This window comes from Pleurodeles waltl, chromosome 7 (assembly GCF_031143425.1).
Source record: "Pleurodeles waltl isolate 20211129_DDA chromosome 7, aPleWal1.hap1.20221129, whole genome shotgun sequence".
Lineage (NCBI taxonomy): Eukaryota > Metazoa > Chordata > Amphibia > Caudata > Salamandridae > Pleurodeles > Pleurodeles waltl.
The window spans coordinates 910,826,050-910,847,360 of record NC_090446.1 but is presented as its reverse complement, the minus strand read 5'-3'; the positions used below and the strand labels follow the sequence as shown (position 1 = coordinate 910,847,360).

The 21,311-nt window shown below is 44.5% G+C and overlaps 1 protein-coding gene across 2 annotated transcripts in view; it reads right to left on the bottom strand.

Annotated features, from left to right (window-relative positions):
- The window catches only part of SYNPO (synaptopodin), a 172,038-nt gene that overhangs the window by 110,245 nt on the left and 40,482 nt on the right, over positions 1-21,311 (bottom strand). For both annotated transcript variants that reach the window (XM_069199556.1, XM_069199557.1), the window contains exon 2: positions 19,465-20,626. In XM_069199556.1, the coding sequence (XP_069055657.1) occupies positions 19,465-19,960 (496 nt within the window). In that variant the 5' untranslated portion in view covers positions 19,961-20,626. The remainder of the gene's footprint in view (positions 1-19,464; positions 20,627-21,311) is intronic.

Sequence of the window (21,311 nt, the reverse complement as noted above, 5' to 3'; positions counted from 1 at the left end):
GTTCCCTTTTTTAGGTTTCATCTGTGCAGCGCCTGCGTTGTGCTTGCGAAGTCTTATGTTACTTTAACAAAAAATCTTTAAAGGGACCAAGAACCCGCCTATTTCGACCCTTACTTACCTGAACTTCCCGTTTGTTAATTCAAACACCGTTCCAACGTTGCTTAAATTCACTACTTTTTATTGGCTAGCAGGTCACTTCCCGCTCTTCTGTTCTGCTTTCTGTTCTGCTTTTGCCATCACGTGCAGTGTAGCCGAAGTACATCTTCCAGTTTTTGGTGATTGGTTACTTGTTAGTGTTTGTACACGAAAAGATGAACTGAACGCAAGTCAATTTGCGTTGAAATGTGTGTAAACATGTCAGCTATCTTGCAATGGAATATCGAGTGCAAATATAAAGCAAGCAGTGAGTGGGCACATTATGTTGTATTTTTCATTACATAATAATTACATTTCTGATGAAAGCAGTTGTAAATATTAAAATAGTTTGTGTTTGTGTATTTGTTTCATAAATTACCACTCCATCATTTAAAAAAAAAAGGCATCTGTATCACTGGGTGAAGTTTCATTTCGAATTGTTATTCTCTCAGTGACTTATTAACAGAGAGTCACAAGTGCAGCTATCTTGCAGGCACTAGGGTCATGATTTCACTAGTGCAATACGTGCAACAGCACCAGGGTCAAAAGTTTTCAAAACTCCACTATACACCAGATATTGCTATATTTACTACTGAACAGGCTGTAACAAGTGCAGTTACCTTGCAGGCATCAGGGTCATGAGTTGAATGCTTCAGCAGGTGCATTGGCACCGGGGCCACAGGGTGTCAGTGCCCCTCTAATCAAAGATTATTGATAAATTTCACATCTAAACAGACAGTCACAAGTGCAGTTATCTTGTAGGCACTAGGGTCATGGTTTTAATGCTGCAGCTGGTGCAGTGGCAGCAGTGCCACAAGGTGTCAAAACCCCTCTAAAGACAGATTATTGCTAAATGTTACTACTAAACAGGCAGTCACAAGTGCAGTTACCTTGCAGGCACTGGGCTCATGGTTGGATTGGTGGAGCAGGTGCAGTGGCACCGAGGCTCAAACCTCTAGGAACTCCACTAGACACATATTATTACTAACTGTTACTTATAAACAGGCAGTCACAAGTGTAGTTATCTTGCAGGCATTAAGGTCATGATTTGAATGGTGCAGCGGGTGCAGTGGCACCAGGGCCAAACGTTGTCAAACTGCCTCTAAACACCAAATATGGCCATATTTTACTATTAAACAGGCAGTCACAATTGCGGTTACCTTGCAGTTAAAAGGGGCATGATTTGAATGGCGCAGCAGGTGCAGTGGCACTTTCCTAATTACACATTACTATACTATAATACAATGCCATAATAAATAAGGTACAAATGACAAGTTTGGAACTCTGGGATATTAATTCGACACACATCACAACATAAACAACTATTAATAGTTTATCTAATTTTAACCAAACATTGTTATAACCTTTTTGTAATATTTATGATCCATTTAGCAAGATAGAATACAAAAGAAAAAACAAAGGCGAAACCTATTGGCTTTGCCAAAGCTCGTTTAAAAGTGTGGTTTTGTGTCATTCATAAGGTCAATTTATCAATACATCGAAAATATGTGCGTGATTTACATTAGTAAAATGCTCTCTTTACATTGTCATTTGGTATAAAAATCTAGTTTATCATTTTTTTAATGCTCAAATAACCAGATGGCCTCTTCAGGGCACCAATAAAAACTAAACATGATCATAAGCCTCTCTTCGGCATCTGGATAAGATTTATATATGAAAACATGCAAGGTATATATTGTAAATTTATATACATGTATAATGTACATTGATAAATGTGTACCTCCCCTATACAGTAAAGGAGGGTGCAGTAAGGTTGTAACAGCCCTTCTCATGATGAAGTGATATTGACCCACATTGTCTAGGGTTTGGTGCCTACTATTAGGGTTCTCAGCTTAGGCATCCAGAAGCATTAGGTTAGTGGGCAAAATGAATAAATAAGATGATTATTTATTGTTCTCAAGTTAGGAGAAGTTTTTTTTCTTATCCCTGAGTCTTTTCCTTGGACCATCATGCATGTGAAAAAGGACAGTTTGCAGGTCATGGCTGTCATCTCACCTCCTCATGGAACTGCTCTTATGAACTAGGCTGTACCAATCATGTGGTGAACCTGGCTCCTAAGGTTACTGCCTCGTGCCAAATGCGGATGAAGTATTCCTACTTTAAAAGGGTGTTTATGTCCAAAAGAAAGAATTCCCCTCATTGTATTAGCAAGGGGGAAGTGAAAACACCACAGGGATCGGAATATAGCAGGTGCTATAAATAACACCAATTACAATTGCTGCCATCAAAATAAAACATAACCACACAAAATGTGGATGTCCCATTATTTACCAGGCGTTTTTTACCCAGTAAATATAGCTTGGTACAAAACCAGGACTTTGGTGGCTATCTCACTACTCGTAATTGTTATATGTGCAGTAACACGAGTTACCGTACAGTTATCATTTAATTAGGGCAACTCTAATTTGAGCCTCTCTTAGCAGGTTGTCGGAGGCTGGCACCATATACTAATTAAGATGATGCTATCATGATCCCTATAAGTGAGGGTCCGTTCACAGATATGTTTTTTTTTTAATACACCCTAAATGTACACAGATAAAATGGTTGAAATGATGGTTGAAAACAGTGAAAGTGAAAGCAGAAAGTGTTCAGCTAATATGAGTAAAAAATCAGAACACCACTGCAGACTGAAATTAATTGGGCAATGTTAACTTAAGGGCAGGCTTTACAAAGCTTGAAGAAACTTGGGCCAACAGTGGCAAAGGTGGCGATGCTTTCACTGTTAAAGTGGGTTGATCCAGTGTCATAATACATGTAATACAGTGTCACAGAGTTACTCTGAATCGAGCACAGTCACTTTAAGTACAGCAGAACCACATAGAGACGCTGTAAATGTGGAAGAAAGTGGCAGAGGCCTACTTTAAAAGTAGCAAAGGGTGACACGGAGTTTCTTTAAATGAGGCAGTGAGTGAAACTAAGTTTCTTTGAATGTAACATTAGGTGAAACAAACTTCCTGTGTGAAGTTAGGTTTTTCTGCACATCCTGTTGCTAGTAGGGAACACCATGAATGTTTCTGTGTTCTCTGTATGCCCAGGATTCGTGACGGTAGGAATGCGGTGCTTAGGGTCCTACACGTTCTTAAAGAAAAGTATGGTAATGGACAGTGGTAAGTGTGGTGAATCAGTTAACGCCTAACTCATGAGTGCTGGTTGAAGGTTTAGACAAAAACAGTGTACCACAGCTCATCATTATCAATAACGGGCAATGTCCAGCTACTTTTAAGGAAAGCATGCAAATATTAACATTCCAAATAACATGGTGGTGTTGATCAAAAGCAGAGGACTCTATCCTACTTGGTGTATGAGGTATTAGCCCACCAATTTTATAGCAGTGATGCAGTTACTGTTAACCTAGGGACAGGCTAAGGCAGAAACTCAGCACTTGGCCCTCACAGCAATCAGTGTCATGTCTAATGTTGCCGGCATGTATACACAAATAATACTCAATGTAGCAAGACAGGAAACAAAGGTATATTGAAATTTGGCACTAGTTGCAACAAAAATCCTTTGGAAAAGTAGCAAAGGGGGCAATTAATGTTTCTAGGAATTTTGGAGTGGGAGGTCGAGAAGTTCTGTTGCCTGCCATAGAATGCCTTGACCTCCACTGCTTGTAGTTAGGAGTAGGTGATACAGGCAACTGAAATGGTCAGTACCTTGACCCCTCAAGTCAAAGTTATGGGTCATGGGAAGCTGTTTGTCCTGTCTGGTTTATTAATGTATGAATTAACCTAGTTTTGTAAAGGTAGGACCCAGCATCAAAGGAGTCAGTGGTGCTGGAATGGGGGTGGAGTTCTGCCATCAATGTTACATCACTAAAGTCATAGGGATTGTGAAACATTCCGAAAAGAACAAATAAAACAAATGAGCCATGCAATTCAGCAGGGGAGTGGTAAAGGTGTGATATATAGCCAGTGGTACACTTCGGAAAAAACGTTTGCAAATATATTACTAAAACATGGTGTGGTATCGCACTGTCATTTACAGACAACACATTTTCCACTAAAATGCTCACGAAATTTGTACTGACATGCAGTTTCATTGATAAAACTGTGTAATGCACAAGCAATAAGGAGTGGTAATTGGCTTTCAGCAAATATTTGTCATTTGTACATCATCAAGTAAAGTGCCTTGATTTCTTTTGATCCTATAAAAATCTTGGTTTCCGTCACAATTCAGAATTACAAAAAGTGTGCTTCATTTTTCATTTGTTCTTTCCTAACTGCTGGTATACTTTGAAATATTTGTAAAGTTAATTTACAGGTACTTACCTTTTGCTTTGGTTTGAGAACAAAACTAACATCTTCTTACAGCCTTTCCCTTCACACTCCCAGTACCCCAGCAAGATTGTCAGATAATTCTCTTTAAAAATCCTCTAACACTGACATCAGAGAAAGAAAAGTAAACACCTTTCTCCGTGTTAAAAGAATAGCCATCAATTTATTAAAAGACATAGCCTCATATTTCACCTTTATTTTTGAATGCACAGCAAATGTGCCAAGGTGAACGCGACATGATTATTTTGGGGCATCCCTCACATCTCTACTTCCAGCACCTATGATAAGCACTGGCGAGTGATAGCGAAGCAGTATAATAAAAGTAGCGATCATTTCCATCATGGCTTCTACATACATGGTACTGGAGTGAGCGAGATTTTGTGACAGCCCAGATAAGTTAGTATTCTGAATGTGGGAAATATATATTTGAAAAAGAAGCAATACTCTACATTGAGTATCAAATAACATCTCATGCATCAGTGGCACATACCTAAGGCAAAGTACCATTTCAGAAAACCAGTCCAAGAATTTAATAGTCAGTCATGTAGGATAATAAGTAAAGCATAGATATAGCATTTTTACAATTTTTCTAATTATGGATCGGTCATATAAAGTTGTTCACAGAAGTACTCCGTATTACTTTCATCATGCTTGGTCAAGAGGAGGCTGGAGTGCTAGAAATTTTAGAAGCAGGGAATCCACTATTAAATACTGGCCGACAGAACAATGGCTACTTTTTGCTGCCCTCAGTGACGTGCAAATAAGGCATCAAATCGAGGTGGCCTGTGTCTGTGGATGTTCTTGTGCTATTCACATGCCCGGTGTTGATGGATTGTTGGCTCTAGGCATGGAGCTAAGGACCACTGTTGCAGCCCAGCGGAACCACTACTCTTTGTTTGTCATTAACACTTTGTCATTGATGGGGTTATTTCTGGCACAGCTGGTCCCAGTTCATTGGCCAGTCTAACATTCACAGTAGACTGACAGACTTACCCTGGGAAATCTTCCCTTTGAATGGTGCACTTAAGGTCTGCAGACAAGCACTTCAGGCTGACAGGCACCCCAAGAATAACTTCATGCCAGCTTCATCTCACCCGCAGACCCGTCAGCAGCAAACAGTAAAATTGCCCAGCTGGCACTTTTCAAGTACATATGGTTCTTCATAGAGCCAATTCCCAAAGTACTGGCTGCAGAGTCCTAGTACCTACTTAGGCCTTCCTTCACGGATGACATTATGTATTTTCAAGTATGCCCTACAACACTTCCTTATGAAGCACTCAGAAACCATTTGCCTTGTATGCACTATATAAAACCACTCAATAAAGCACTCTGTCACATTTTGGTTCTAGCCAGCCCTGTATAAAACGTTTATATAAAAAAGAAATGCATTAATTTCTATTTTTTATTATATCATTCTGTAAATCACTGACCTGAGACATTTACCACCTTTGTACTCATTGTCTATGCAGTTTTTAGGCCTGACTTGACAGTGCAGCTGTTGCTATCCCTCAAGCGACCAACAGAAAACGATCTTTAAAAAGTACCACAGCAAGAGAGGGCTAAGCCTTCAGCTACATGTTAATTACCTTGAGTACAGCATTTCATTGGGCGGGGTTTGTGTACTTGCTTTGAAAAAGAGCGCTTGTTGAACGACAATTCAAAAGTAATGACACAGCAGCATAACAGGGGAAAACTCCACCATGACGGAGAGCGTTTTCCCCTCACCCAGGATGGCACCACCCAGAAACACAATGATGTAGTGCAGAAGCAGCAACTGGTGCACGTGAGGTAGTGACGTTTAAGTGAGTATGCAAAATATGCGTAATTTGTGTTTGCATAATTGCAGAAATATTATTCAAAATTATGTGTAACTTCAGTAAAAGCAAACCCATCATTGGATGTGTAGCACATGTGTAGCACAAACTTCATCTTCCTCTCAATTTTTGACACGAGGATGCATTTTGTAGGAAAAGAATAGCTCAAAAAACACAAGTGGTAAGAGCAACAGCTGCTCACGTACTGACCATTTGCATTATTCCTGAGCACTTGTAGTAACATTTTACTTGAGTGGCCCATAATTATCCAAACTGGTATAATGGTACAATTTCGAGAACTTCACATAGGAGGCATCAGTGCTTCATTTGTAAAGAAAAACATGCCATGGCTCTTTCCAGGAGGGAAACTTTTACCACCCACTGTGAATGCCATTATTACCAATGACAATAATTACTAACACAACTACTAACCATCAGACTCTTAAACATTTGACTACTCAGACTATTCCATTCATAAAAAGCTACAAGAATGATTTATGCCAGGGGTGTAACAAAGACCCCCACAGCCCCTGTGGTGTGGGGGGCCCTCTGAGCTCCAGTGAGGCCCCCTTAACACAGTACACTGGTGACAGGCCCTTGACTGAGTCCAGGAGGAAGGGGGCCCCCTACAGGTACTTTGCAGGGGGACCTCTTTAAGTTTTGTTGCACCACAGTTTTAGGCACTAGCTATTTGTCATTTAAAACATACATTGAATAAATAAACATCAGTGCTGTGCTCATCTCTAAAGTGGGCAAATAGCGCACCATGTGGCAGACTGTCATAAGTGCCAGTATTGACAATTAAGTGCAGAGCACCGGAAACCACCAACTCAAATTAAGCAGTGGGAAGTGTAATGTAAAATTACTGAATGGCTTGTGTTATGTCAACATAGTTTAAGTTTCAACCTGGCCTTGTTGCTACATTATGGGGTTTATTGTTTTTTGTGTTTCTGTGAAAGTGCCCTCACCTCTCCCATGTCACGAGAATTGCAGCAGCCTGTTACAGTCTGGTTGGTTGTACTGGAAAAACCAACTGTGAGGAGGGCAGGCTCTCCCTCTTACTGCTGCACATAGAGCTGAGGGGCAAATGTGTGAAGCCATTTAACAGTTGCAAAGCTTGCAATTTGCTAAACCACAGAGATGCAACCTCTAAATGGCTTTTTAAAAATATACTAAGCCCATTTTGTTATTTCTTAACAGGTTACCAAATTGCAAAAGGGGATTAGAAAGGCATAATGAATTGCTATATGGAAGGGGAGTATTTAGATTGTCCTGTCTCAATAGCAATTCATTTTATGTATCAGTGTTTTGCGATGAAAATACGCTTGCAAAATATATAAAGTTTTCAACCCCAAGTCGAGATGGTAACCTGCAAAAAAGGAAGTGATCCATTTGAAACCTGTGAATGTAAAGAAAGGTTTCTTGGGGAGTAGGCTGTTATACAGGGTACCACTGACAAATCTGGAAAAACTTTAGAAAAAATAAACTTATTTTTTATGCAGCTATTTCTACTTTAAGAAAAATTGGCTGCATTGTTAAAATAAAAGTTAACGTCATTTAAGTACAATCACAGACATGGTGGTTTGTTAATGCCAGAACACCCCCATTCCTGTCATGCATCGCCTTGTAGGTAGATCTAATTTGCAACATATCTCATGAATATGGACGAGGTAGGTCAGATTATGACCAACTACGATTCTCAAATCTGTGAACTGCCCTATTAGTACATAGTTGAGTTTGCAAAATTATTTTCCATTTGCAAAAAGTCGGCGTACAATTTGCAGCCCCTTTTCATGAATGGAAAATTCGTCTATCTGACCCTCATCCTTGCCTGTGCCTCCCGGGCCACTACTTGAATAACTCTAGTGCTGTCCGGCATCACCACACCCAGCTTCTCCTGCAACCCCTGTCTGGGAGCCACAGGGGGGAGGTGGTGGAGGCTGAAGTGCCCATGTGCCATAGAGGCTCCGTATGAGCTGCCCTCGGTCGGCACTGACACGCCGAGGGCACGGACCGCTCAGGATTTCTTCGTCACTCGTAAGTGCGCAGTGCATCTGCAAGGTACTTCACCAACAGCAAATGGAAGTATCCGCGCGGCACATTGTGGGAGCTCGCGCGGGTCCGGTTTCTGTGCCCGACGCGCAGACAGCGGTGTCACCCCTTATCTTCTACGACAGAGCCCCCCAACGCCGTGATTCCCTTCCCACGAGCATGCTGCAGAAAACTCCATATAACGCGAGCCTTCGCGGATCTCTGTTTAAATGTGACCTCTGCACGCGCGCCGCGTCACTTAGCTGAGAGATTCAATTTCATTGGAAGAACACGGGGCCTCTAACAACACAGACTCCCTCATCACTGCCGCGGTCGTGTAAATGCTAGGTAAACTACGTCAGTTTGGTTCGTTTGCTGGACGAGCACTGGGGTATTTTCTAGGTTCCTCGCACAAGCGCTCATTTCCATGAGTCTTTGTTAGACACTGTAATGTCAGCCCAGAAGGACACTGTTCGCTCCCTTCCCAGCCGTGCCCTTTGTTTGGTATCTGCACAGTGGGCAGAGACAGAGAATGAAAGTGCCAGTCCCAAGAATGCTTTCATCCGAGCAGTCTTTATCAGGGCAACAGCTGTCTAAAGGGCGGCGCAGCTAGAAGGAATACCAAGATGTTAATCCTCTTGTTAGAGGTTATTTCCCTTCCGCCAAATCCAGCTGCCCGAGCCTTGACACCGCGTGGAACTTCAAACCAGCTAATCGAGAGACCGGATACAAACACCTGCCTCCACCCGGAAGAAGATCCTATGGCGAGGGATGTGGGCGCACGTGGACACTCAGAGAGATGTGGGTGTTGGGTAGGGTGACCAGACGTCCCAGATTTCCGCGGACAGTCCCGGGTTTTAGAGGACTATCCCGGTGCCCCGACGCTTCTCTTAATTTTAAATAAATGTCCCGTTTTTTGGGACAAAGGTCAGATCAGCTAGCGAAGCATAAGCTAAAGGTATGCTCTCCTTTAACAGATGCCTACAAAGTATGAAATATTTAAAGTAATTTATCTGTTACTGTCAGGAAACACAGTCCCCTGTCTGCTCCCAGCAGAGACGGAGTGGGGACCAGAGAGAGGTGGGTGGGGGCGGGTTGGGGGTGCAGGGTGGGAGGTCAAGCCATAGCTAATTTTATATTTGTCGTACCGTAAATGTGTGTATGTATGTGTGTATATGTGAGTGCAGGGTGAGAGCTGTAACTAAGTGCAGGGTGAAAGGAGTGCTGGTGAGTGCCGGGTGAGAGGTGTGACTGCGAGTGTAGGGTGAGGGGTGTAACAACGAGTGCCAGTGAGTGCAGGGTGAAAGGTGTGACTAAGTGCAGGGTGAGAGGAGTGCCGGTGCGTGCTGGTTGAGAGGCGTGTGACTTTGAGCCCAGAGTGAAAGGAGTGCAGGGTGAGAGGTGTGACTGTGAGAACAGAGTGCAGGGTGTGGCACCGAGCGCCAGTGAGTGCTGGGTGAGAGATATGACTTAGTGTAGGGTGAGAGGCGCGACAAAGTGCAGGGTGAGAGGAGTGCTAGTGAGTGCAGGGTGAGAGGTGTGACAGTGAGCGCTAGGTGAGAGTGCTGGGTGAGAAGTGTGACTGAGTAGAGGCTCAGAAGTGTGACTGCGAATGCAGTGTGAGGGGTGTGACAGTGTGGATGAGTGAGTGAGTGTACGGTGAGAGCTTAAGTTATGACTCCAGGGTGAGACCCCATTTGAGCGTAGGGTGAGTGGTGTACCTGTCCGAGTGCCGAGTGAAGTTTGAACCCATGTAAGGGCAGGGTGACAGCTGAGTCATGTGAAAGCAGTATGAGGGGGCCTCTGTGAATTGACAGTCACACTTTAGACCTTGTGAATGCAGATCCTACCTCTTTGAGTGACGGGTGAGAGATAAGCTCATGTTCATGAAGGGCAAGTGGTATGCCTATGTGAGAGTAGCGTCCATGTGAGTGAAGGGTGATAGGCGTACCTATGGTAGTGGACGGGGAAAGGTGAGTCTGTGACAGTGCATGGTGAGAGGTGAGTCCTTATGAGTGCATGGTCAGAGATGAGCCTGTGTGAGGGCTAGTGCTTAATTTGTAAATAAAAATGTGCCGGTGCCCAAAGCCCTCCTTTGAAACACACGGCTGCTGCATTTAAATGTAGGAGCACTGAATATTGAGGCAGCGTAATCCTGAAGCCATCTCGGGCCTCTTCAGTCCATTTACAGCCACTCTGTGCCCCTACAGCTCACTCTTGAAGCTTTCTGCTTTCTTCCATTGTGACGCTCTTTCGTTTTTCTCTTCCTCCGTCTTTCCCATATGTGTCTTTTGCTCGCAGTAAATCCTTGAGGCAGCAAAATAAGCGCCGGCCCTCAAAAATAAGTGCCGGTGCTCCGCCCCGGAAACAACATGCACAAATTAAGCACTGGTGCGTGAATAGTGAGATCTGAGCTCTTGTGAATGCATGGTGAGCCGAGGAGAATGCAGGGTGATAGGTGAGCCTTTGTCAATACAACGTATAATTTGAGGCCCTTGTAAATGCATGATGAGAGCTAAACGTTTGTGAGTGCAGGGGAAGAATGGGCCCAGGTGAGTACACAGGACGAGGTGTGCCCCTGTGAGTGAGTAGCGGTCTACCCATGTGGATGCAGGGTGAGAGGAGTGTCGATGTGAACAGAGAGTGAGTGATGCCCGTGTGTGAGTGCAAGGTGAGGGTTGTGCTCGTTTAAGTAGAGGGTGAGTCATGTAAGTTCAAGGGGGATTGGGTGAATGCAGTGCGAGAGGCATGTCTGTCTGAATGCATGGAAAGAGAGGAGGCTGGGTGAATGCAGAATGAGAGACAAACCTGTCTGCAAGGAAACAGCCAGAAAATTAGACTACCCTACCACTTTGGAACAAAGCTCTGATGGCACCACGCAGATGAAGCAAGCGAGCCCGAAACTCTCTAGAAGTGCTCTCCTGCCTCTTCCATTCAAGCAGTTATCTATTCATCCCTTCACGCTCCCATCCATCTGCAGATATCTATCAGTTCATCTTTACGTTCCCTCACCCAGTCATTATTTCATCCCATCATTCAACCTTTCAAATCAGGTATAGGCCTCTCATTTATCAATATCTAATATGAAGGTACTGCCCTGCGTTTGGTCGGGCCACTTTCTAATTAAATTTGTGCTCTTGGATGTGGCCCTTCCTAAACCCCTCCTTGGTGCCAACTCCCTCTCTAGAAAGCTCTGCCAACTTCAGTGGCAGACACAAATCCCAGTATTGACAAATCTGAGGAAGAGATCCCAAGCTGGTTGACACAAGCTAGCAACACTTTTGCTCAGCTCTGAGAAACCACCTAGGAGCCATAATGCGTCAAGGTGGTTTTCTGATCATTTGAAAGCTGAAAAAATACCAAGAGGCATACCTGCTGCAACTAAAACACTATAAGAGACTTGTCATTCAAGATAAATCTGCTTTTTTTCAGATAGGGTCATACATTCTACCAAGAAGTCGAAGAACATCTTTGGAATTGTGACGCCTCTGCGAACCCCTTGATGTATTTTTTATCTATAAGATCTCGACCGTTAAAGCCAGTATTCATTTTAGGCACTTTGACCTGGGTAGGACAGTGGAAGACTGAAATCCTGTGATGATGTCGGAACTGCCTGTCATTAGTAAGACGCGCCTTATGGAATTATAAATCAAAGTTAAATCACAATCACTGGACGCTCCTTGCCCTCCGAAGGTGCTAAGAATGGTTTTAACCCGCTTCCCTGATATATATACCCTTAGTTCTCCTAAATCAGTCTTTGAGCTGTGGTACGGTCCCAAGTGCCTTCAAAGAAGCCAAAGTACTAACTCTGCTAACGAAAGCCGGAGACCATCCTTCTATACTAGAAAACTATCACCCCATATCACCCCTCTCTTACTTGGCTAAAGTACTTCAGGCACACATAGCAGGCTGCATCTGTTCCTTTATAGAGGAAATTAATTTTCTCGATTCCCATTATGCTGGATTTTGACCAGCTAATTCTGCAGAGTTGGTCATCCCTTTAGTGATGGACGACTTACGTGGGGCTGTTGACAAAGGGACTACCCAGGCACTGGTAATTCTTGATCTCCCAGCAGTCTTTGACATGGTCGACCACAAGGTTTTGGTGGACCGTTTCGGGGCTGCAGGCCTTCATGGCACCGCTCAGGAGTGGACTCTATCATTCCTGAATGATTGATTGCAGTCAGTTAGGCGTTCCTTTCCCCAATCTCCTAAGGTTAAGTTAACCTGCGGAGTACCTCAGGGATCTTCCCTATCCCCCTACCCTTTTAAATCATAAATTTCACCCCTAGTGCACATCCTGAATAAAATACACATCAAAATGTACAATTATGCTGATGACATGCAATCGATCTTTTCTATTAGAAACTCATCGGAATCAAGGCCATCCTTTCAGGATACAATGTTATTCATCTGTGATTGGATGAACAATCATCAACTTAAATTGAATTCCTATAAGACTGAAATTGTCATCATGGTAAGCAACTTAACCTGTGGAATGCTGCCTTCTCGCCCTCCTCAGTGGGCTCTCCCCAGGCGCAAGAAGTTAGCAAAAAGCCTTGGAGTTTTGGTTGACTCAAAGCTGTCAACGAAATCCCAAGTAGGGGCCACAGTCTCAGCCTGCTTCGTCCAACTTCGTAAAATCAGAAAGATTGGTAAACTACTCTCCTTCACGGCTCTCACTCTTACCAGGGTTGACAGTGCTAATTCCCTCTACTTGGCCCCTCAAAGGCCTAGTCGGGAGACTCCAAATAATACAGAATCAGGCTGCCAAGCTTCTGTACCAACAACCTTGGAAGTGTCACATCATGCCCCAGTTGCACTGATCACCAATTGAGCAACGCTCAGTTTTCAAGAGCTACAGCACTGTCTTCAAATCCTTTCAGAGCCGCAGTCAGGCTTTTAACTTGGCTCACATTCATAAATACATACCTGGTCACGATTTAAGATCTACCCATTTGAATCTTTTCTTTATCCCTCCTTTCAAAAGGAAGACACTAGGTGATTCCAGTTTTTCGAGACTTGCCCTCCCTTTTGACATGAGATTTGCTTCACGTTATTCCAAATTTAGGACATTTTGAAGACACAACTTTGTAGACCGGCATACAATTAACTAACCAGAGTGTATAATTGAAGTCATGTTTCTGTAGCTCCAGCGACATGAGACCTTCCAATGTATGTGCACTTTACAAAATAAGATAATATAACTTAACTATATTTCACCATTCCATCCAGTGGCCATGCCAGCCTGCCTGCCTGCCCGCCTGCCTACCTGCCTACCTTCCTTCCTTCTCATTTACTCTGCCATCCTTTCACCCTCCTATCAATTCATCTTCTCAGATTTCCTCTCACTCTGTCATCATTTCATCCACCTATGTATCTATCCTGTCACCCACTCATTCACCCATGCTCTAACCCACTCATTCACCTATCCTCTCACCCATCCTCCCACCCATGCATCCACCCGTCCTTTTATCCACTCATGCGTCCATTTGTTCACCCATCCATCTTTTCACCTATCCTCCTTCCGCACACTCATACATCCATCCTTCATCTAACCATCCTCCTTTTTACCCATCCATCGTTTCACTCACTGATCCATCCATCCTTTCATCCACCCATCCTTTCACCCACTCATCCATCATCCTATGTTTTCACCCACTCAGCCATCTTTTCATCCGCTCAGACATCCATCCTTTTATCCACTCATCGTTTCACCCACTAATGCATCCACTGGTCCAACCCTTCCCTTTTTTACCAACCTTTTTTTAGGTCGAGCATAGCAGCGCGCAAGCGCTGCTTTTCCGACGTGTTGGTATGTATCTGGGCTTTTAACCACGTCCACCATACGCCCATCACTATCACTCATTCATGGGCTTCACACTTCACTCCTTAGGGCAGTTTTGTTACCGCCTTGGCCATCTTGACCATATTACATGGATAATTGCACGTTTGCCAATAACTTTGACTCCGAGCGAACTTCTTTTTCCTTTTGTTTCCATCCTTCGCGCTCACAGCTGCGCTTTGAATCGGCTCGCTTATGTCAACTTATGTCAACTGTTTTACTTTCAGTTTGTGTGGCAAGAAAGTTCCAGTTCGAAATTTACAACGCTAATTGCTCTAACTTGAGCAAACGGGAGACCTAGTGCATTGCAAATGCTTGTTTATTTCCTCCTTTTAACCTTAAATGCACTCTTTAATCTCTAAATTGCAGATAAAACGGGCTCATAAAGAACCCCACCCTGCTGCAGCTGCTAGAGCGGGCAGGAGGTGGGATTCAAGACGCCTCTGCCTGTGAGAGTGAATGGTGAGAGGTGTGCACGCGTGACTGCAGGGTGGAACATGAGAAAGTGTACGGTGAAATGAGTGCCACTTTGAGTAGAGGGTGAGAGGTGTGCCATGTGAGTGAGGGGAGAGGTGTGTGCCTGTCTGAGCGCGGGACGGTGGGGGGGGGGGGGGGGGGGACAGTGGGCTGAGCCCCCGTGAATGCGGGGGAGGTGTGAGCCCGTGTGCGCGCCCGGTGGGTGCTGAGCCCGTGTGAGTGCAGGGTGAGAGGTATGAATTCACAGTGAGAGGTGCGACAGCAGGGCGCACCGCATTAAAGCAGATATATTGGCATTTTCCATCTCAGTGCATCACCCACTCTTCTTTACAGGCAGTGGAACAGCAAAATCTGCAGAGGATCACGACTCCCGCCAACATCATTAAGCTTCGGAGGTCAGCAGAGGTCAGGCTGCACTTAGGGGGCCCTGTTACTTTAGTGGTTGCGTTTGGGGGCGCCTTCAGAGAATCGCGGGAATTAAGGTGCCACGACCTGGGGGTGCTTTGCAGCCCCTGTCTTTGGGGCAAAGGCTGCTCAGAGCGTGGCAGGGTCAAGTCCCTCTCGGGAGCTCTAGGGTGCCTCCCAAGCCAGATGTTCTGCCCTTGTAAACAACAGACACCCTGGGATCCCTAGCAGGATAATTCCATTAGCTGCATGATGACAGGCCTGCTGCTGAGAGGCTACTATCTAACTGAGCTTCAAAGGGCCCGTCACCCGAGACGAGCTCCATCAGAATGCTAATTATCCCTTGACTGGGTCATGCAGTGGCACCTCAGCCACACACATGGAAACGTGGAACTGGGGGCCATGCATTCATCCACAAGCTGCATGAGAAACAAAATCAGCGCCCTGGCATGTTATGATTCAGAGCATTCACTCATCCGCCAATCTCTCGAGGCGGCAGCTTGTGTGTTCAGATATAAGGACGTCAACAAGAAGTGGAAAGGCGAATAGGTGTCGAATCTTCAACCTATTGGTTTTGCCAATATTTTTTCCAATGCTGCAATGTATTGGCAATTTTTAAAAACAAGTGAAAAGAGAGGCAAACGAGTGGCATGGCGTAGCCTGACACGTGCATGAATGCATCATGCCAAGATGGTGACCACAGTCCTAACGAGACCCCTGGATTAAGGGTGAAATCGTTGTTGGCACATAATACAAGCGAACTGCTTACCATCCCATGTTTTCAAGAGCTACAGCACTGTCTTCAAATCCTTTCAGAGCCGCAGTCAGGCTTTTAACTTGGCTCACATTCATAAATACATACCTGGTCACGATTTAAGATCTACCCATTTGAATCTTTTCTTTATCCCTCCTTTCAAAAGGAAGACACTAGGTGATTCCAGTTTTTCGAGACTTGCCCTCCCTTTTGACATGAGATTTGCTTCACGTTATTCCAAATTTAGGACATTTTGAAGACACAACTTTGTAGACCGGCATACAATTAACTAACCAGAGTGTATAATTGAAGTCATGTTTCTGTCTCTGCCTGTGAGAGTGAATGGTGAGAGGTGTGCACGCGTGACTGCAGGGTGGAACATGAGAAAGTGTACGGTGAAATGAGTGCCACTTTGAGTAGAGGGTGAGAGGTGTGCCATGTGAGTGAGGGGAGAGGTGTGTGCCTGTCTGAGCGCGGGACGGTGGGGGGGGGGGGGGGGGGGACAGTGGGCTGAGCCCCCGTGAATGCGGGGGAGGTGTGAGCCCGTGTGCGCGCCCGGTGGGTGCTGAGCCCGTGTGAGTGCAGGGTGAGAGGTATGAATTCACAGTGAGAGGTGCGACAGCAGGGCGCACCGCATTAAAGCAGATATATTGGCATTTTCCATCTCAGTGCATCACCCACTCTTCTTTACAGGCAGTGGAACAGCAAAATCTGCAGAGGATCACGACTCCCGCCAACATCATTAAGCTTCGGAGGTCAGCAGAGGTCAGGCTGCACTTAGGGGGCCCTGTTACTTTAGTGGTTGCGTTTGGGGGCGCCTTCAGAGAATCGCGGGAATTAAGGTGCCACGACCTGGGGGTGCTTTGCAGCCCCTGTCTTTGGGGCAAAGGCTGCTCAGAGCGTGGCAGGGTCAAGTCCCTCTCGGGAGCTCTAGGGTGCCTCCCAAGCCAGATGTTCTGCCCTTGTAAACAACAGACACCCTGGGATCCCTAGCAGGATAATTCCATTAGCTGCATGATGACAGGCCTGCTGCTGAGAGGCTACTATCTAACTGAGCTTCAAAGGGCCCGTCACCCGAGACGAGCTCCATCAGAATGCTAATTATCCCTTGACTGGGTCATGCAGTGGCACCTCAGCCACACACATGGAAACGTGGAACTGGGGGCCATGCATTCATCCACAAGCTGCATGAGAAACAAAATCAGCGCCCTGGCATGTTATGATTCAGAGCATTCACTCATCCGCCAATCTCTCGAGGCGGCAGCTTGTGTGTTCAGATATAAGGACGTCAACAAGAAGTGGAAAGGCGAATAGGTGTCGAATCTTCAACCTATTGGTTTTGCCAATATTTTTTCCAATGCTGCAATGTATTGGCAATTTTTAAAAACAAGTGAAAAGAGAGGCAAACGAGTGGCATGGCGTAGCCTGACACGTGCATGAATGCATCATGCCAAGATGGTGACCACAGTCCTAACGAGACCCCTGGATTAAGGGTGAAATCGTTGTTGGCACATAATACAAGCGAACTGCTTACCATCCCATGCTTCATATGTACACAGGCGACCGAGGGCCTCTTTTGATGGACTAAAGTACTCGCATTCGTTTGTACCCCAACAAACCTTTGAATCTCAGTGCTGCTCAGTCACTGTTCTTGTGGTTTTCACACATTGGGGTCACTTTGCGCTTCTGCCTATGCAATGCCAACTTAGGCATGTGGTCTATGCTGTGAATAAACCATTTCTTTGTTACTGGAACCTGCATCATATTTTTGTGGTGGTGAATAATACCAATAACAGTAATTTTGCTGTTCTGTATACACTATCAGGCTGTGAATGAGTTCGATGTGAACCACTATCTCTTGTTTCATGTTGACTACCCAAGATTACATAGACACTTGGGTTTCTGTTCAAAAAGAATAAATCTCCTCTGACTTGCACAAACTACATGACCAGGTCTGAACCACATGGCTCCATGTCTTCAGGGATATGTGTTTTTCTGGCCTGGACTTTAACAACCAATTGCAATCAGGAAGCTGTCGTCCTATTTCCCCTCATTTGAACAATTAAGCATACATTTCGGGATGACACAGGTTTCAGGAATAAAGGCTGGAACGTGACTATGGTGTTCCTAATGACATGGAGCTATCCGGTTACCTTACCCGGTACTGACGTTTATATAACAGAATAATGGTTGTGATGTCAAAAGGAATTACCAAGTGATCAGCCTGTCTAACTGGGGATGTGCCCCTGTGTGACTGTCTATAGAAATTGTAGATTAATAGAATGATAGGCCTTAGGGCAGGGCCAGTGACTTTTTAGGATTCAATTTGAGTTGCCTGGTGTTTGTGTCCGATCCTCGACTCTAAGTTCAGTAAAATTTGCTCTCGAACGTGGTGTTTTTTTCCCTTGGAAATGTGTTCAGGTATTGCCTTGAAGAATTTGCCCGAATTAAAAGGTTGAAAATAGTATAAATGTGTGGTTTAAAACATGGTTGTAAACATACTCATTTTATTCCCCATTCTGACTTTAAACCCCTCCCGCCCCAATCACCCAAGCCCACTATGAAATACAGGGGCAAACCGCAATGGCCGGCCCCGGCTACAGGTGGGGGTGATGCCTGGCCGGAGGCAAAGGGGCTAGTGCCAACGGCCTTTTTGCCGTTGGCGCTTAATTTCTAATTTTGCACGCTAGCGCCTATTGGCTGAAGGGGGGTGGCGGGGTCGCCTTTGCGGTCTGCAGGGGCATAGGTGGAGGCATTTAAACCTGGCCTCCAGAGCGGCATACTCACCTTTTTGGTGGATAACCATTACTTGGGCAGTTTTTTGCACCAGCAAAAATTGTGGAACTTCAAATTACTTGTTCTGTCATCTGCCTTCCGACAAGCAGTCTGATTTTGAGTGGTGCCTAAGATAAAGGCCTCACAGTAGATTATAGAATATACCTGAACCACCCATGGTGCTTGCTGCCATGTCAGGCCGAATGGCAGCCTTTGCAAGAGGAATCAAATGATTGTATTTGATTGGAGGGATCGATGGATGAACCTAAAATTTGCAGTGTGGTAGTTAACTAGCTCTAAAGATATTCCAAGGTAGGCATGTTAATAACTCCTGAGGTAGTTAACCCTCAAAGATCACCTAGAAAACATGGCAGACTTCCTACTCTACCTTAATGGTGCTTTTCTGAGATCTTAGAACCAGTGTCACTTGGTCTCTTAGGGCTGGTGCTGTGGTATGCCAGACAGGCTTCTGCCCCAGAAAATCAAGCATGATTCAACAACAGGCCTAGAACTGAAGGATGGAGTTTTACAGCCGATCTTGAATTTACCAACATGGCACAGAGCTTAGAAGAAATTGCATAGGAAATCACATGGGTTTTAAGAAGGCAAGAATGGTCAGAGGTAAAATATTAGTGCTAATGGAGCATTCGACATGTGATGTTGTTTGTTTACTATGTCAGTTTATGACGGTGAAGAAAAAGGCTGTAAAATCACAATCCCATACTGTGCATGTTAGGTGGGTGGGATCGCCGAGCTTGTGTGTCATTGTCAATTAAACTTACTCAAACAGCAAAGATTTAGGTAAGATATCACTTACAATCTCCTCATGGGAAAGAGGCATAGTTATGATGATGCTAGCAGTTCAAGAGAGTGAGTAAGTGAAAGTGTCCCTCAAAGCTGTCCCCTCACTTTGATTTTTCTCCCATGACTTACTTGCTTTCCTCGGCTGGTCTCTACCGGAAATGAGGACGTGCTGAACCCTGGCCACTTTCCACTCCTGGTTGGGGTCATCTATGGTGGCAGTACATGACTCGTCAACCATCACAGGGCTTTGGTGTGATGGTCCTGTTGCTTGTGAAGAGGGTCCAGACTGTCTTGGCTTTGAACTTTGCCCCGTGGGCTGCCAGCCCTGGGCCCTATTATTCAGTGTGGTGGAAATCCTTTTCGTTTTCACTTGAGTGTTGCTACCATTCTCCTGTAATGTTGACTCCATGCCTCTTTCTGCTTCCTCTTGCTTGTCTGGCCTGACATAGCCTGTTGTTACTGGACGCCAAGTTAGTGGACGGCTAGTTAAATTTGCCCCTACTGTCTGCTGTGGGGAGCCATTCTTTTGTAGACATTTTGGTCCAGGTTTGGAGATGCTGTAGTTCCTCTCACTCATGTCATCTGATCCACCACACGTGGCTGGCAACTCAAGAGCCTGCAACATCCTGTATTGAGTCTTCAAGATCCACTGTTTGCAGTAATTGATGCTGGCAAACTCAATTATATAGTTCCTGGGTACCCTTCTTTATTGTTATATCAGGGCTCTTTACCCCACAAACATGTACAACCACAGTGCTTTTTCTCCCTTTTGCTATTAAGTCTTCACACTTTGATACCTGGAGGCTCAGTGGCAGTGATGGACAGATACTCTCCTAGTACAGCTCCATCCTAGGGGTCAGGCAGATTCCTAATATGGTGACATTCAGATTGATGGGCCTGTTTCTAGTAAAATAGCTAATTTGATGGACAGATGAGTCCTTGATAGTGTTGCTTTTTTTGATACACCAACGTGTTCTTTTTTAGTAAGAATGCATTTTCAGTTGACAAGCTTATATGTAGTATGGCTTCATAAAAACGGAACAGATGTATTACTAGCAGAGTTGCGTGTTCAATGAAGAGACAAGTTTGAAGACCAGAATTATATGCCTTGTGGTGTTTGTCGTAGGCCAGTCACTGTTCTTGCCCAGTTTGATCCATTTTTCTGCAGAACTTGAGAACTGATTTTCCATTAAATATATGGCATCTTTCAAGACATTCAGTCAGTTAAAGACATTCAAAGATTGGTTTCTTGGAAGACAACTTTTCTGGACTATCTCTTCTTTCTCCAAGCCTAAAAAAAAAGAAACAGTATTAAAAATATGCCCATATACCGTAGCCAAATTCCAATTCTTAATTGGTGTACATTTTAATATGTATATATCTGCCTTACGATATGCTGAACCAGATAGTAGGTGTCAGGGATGGGTAGAAACAGCAAAATTCAGATTGGTCCTAGGGTGACACAGAATTTTAATGAACAGTCAAGGTTTGATTTTGTAACAAAGATTTTCTAAATGTCTAATGTTTCCTGCTCACTTTCTATTGCTTTTGTACAGCAAAATAAAGTCAAGAGGCATTCGCATTTCCTTTGGTGATTTGGGGTTCCAAGAGATCAACTGGAATTGTGGATGCCACAGTCATGCACTGCAAGTCAATTGGCAATGAGAATTCTGATTGCCCAAGTGGAATTCCTGTTAATAACTGGGAATTCCAAATGCGAACAGGTGGTCTAAAACAGTCTACACCAATCAGGTATCGATTTTGATACTTGGAATTTCCTCCCTTTCAGAGATATTTTTAATGGATCTACTGCATTTTAAGACTTTTCGGTTCAGCTCTTTTTAGATATGTGTGCAATCTATCAGGTCTGGGGAACCCTCATGTTTCTGGTCTATGAACTTCATATTTCTTAATTCTGTTGGCCATTGACTCTTAAGTACATGAACTCTGACTTTCCAGGCATTACAAACTCTGAT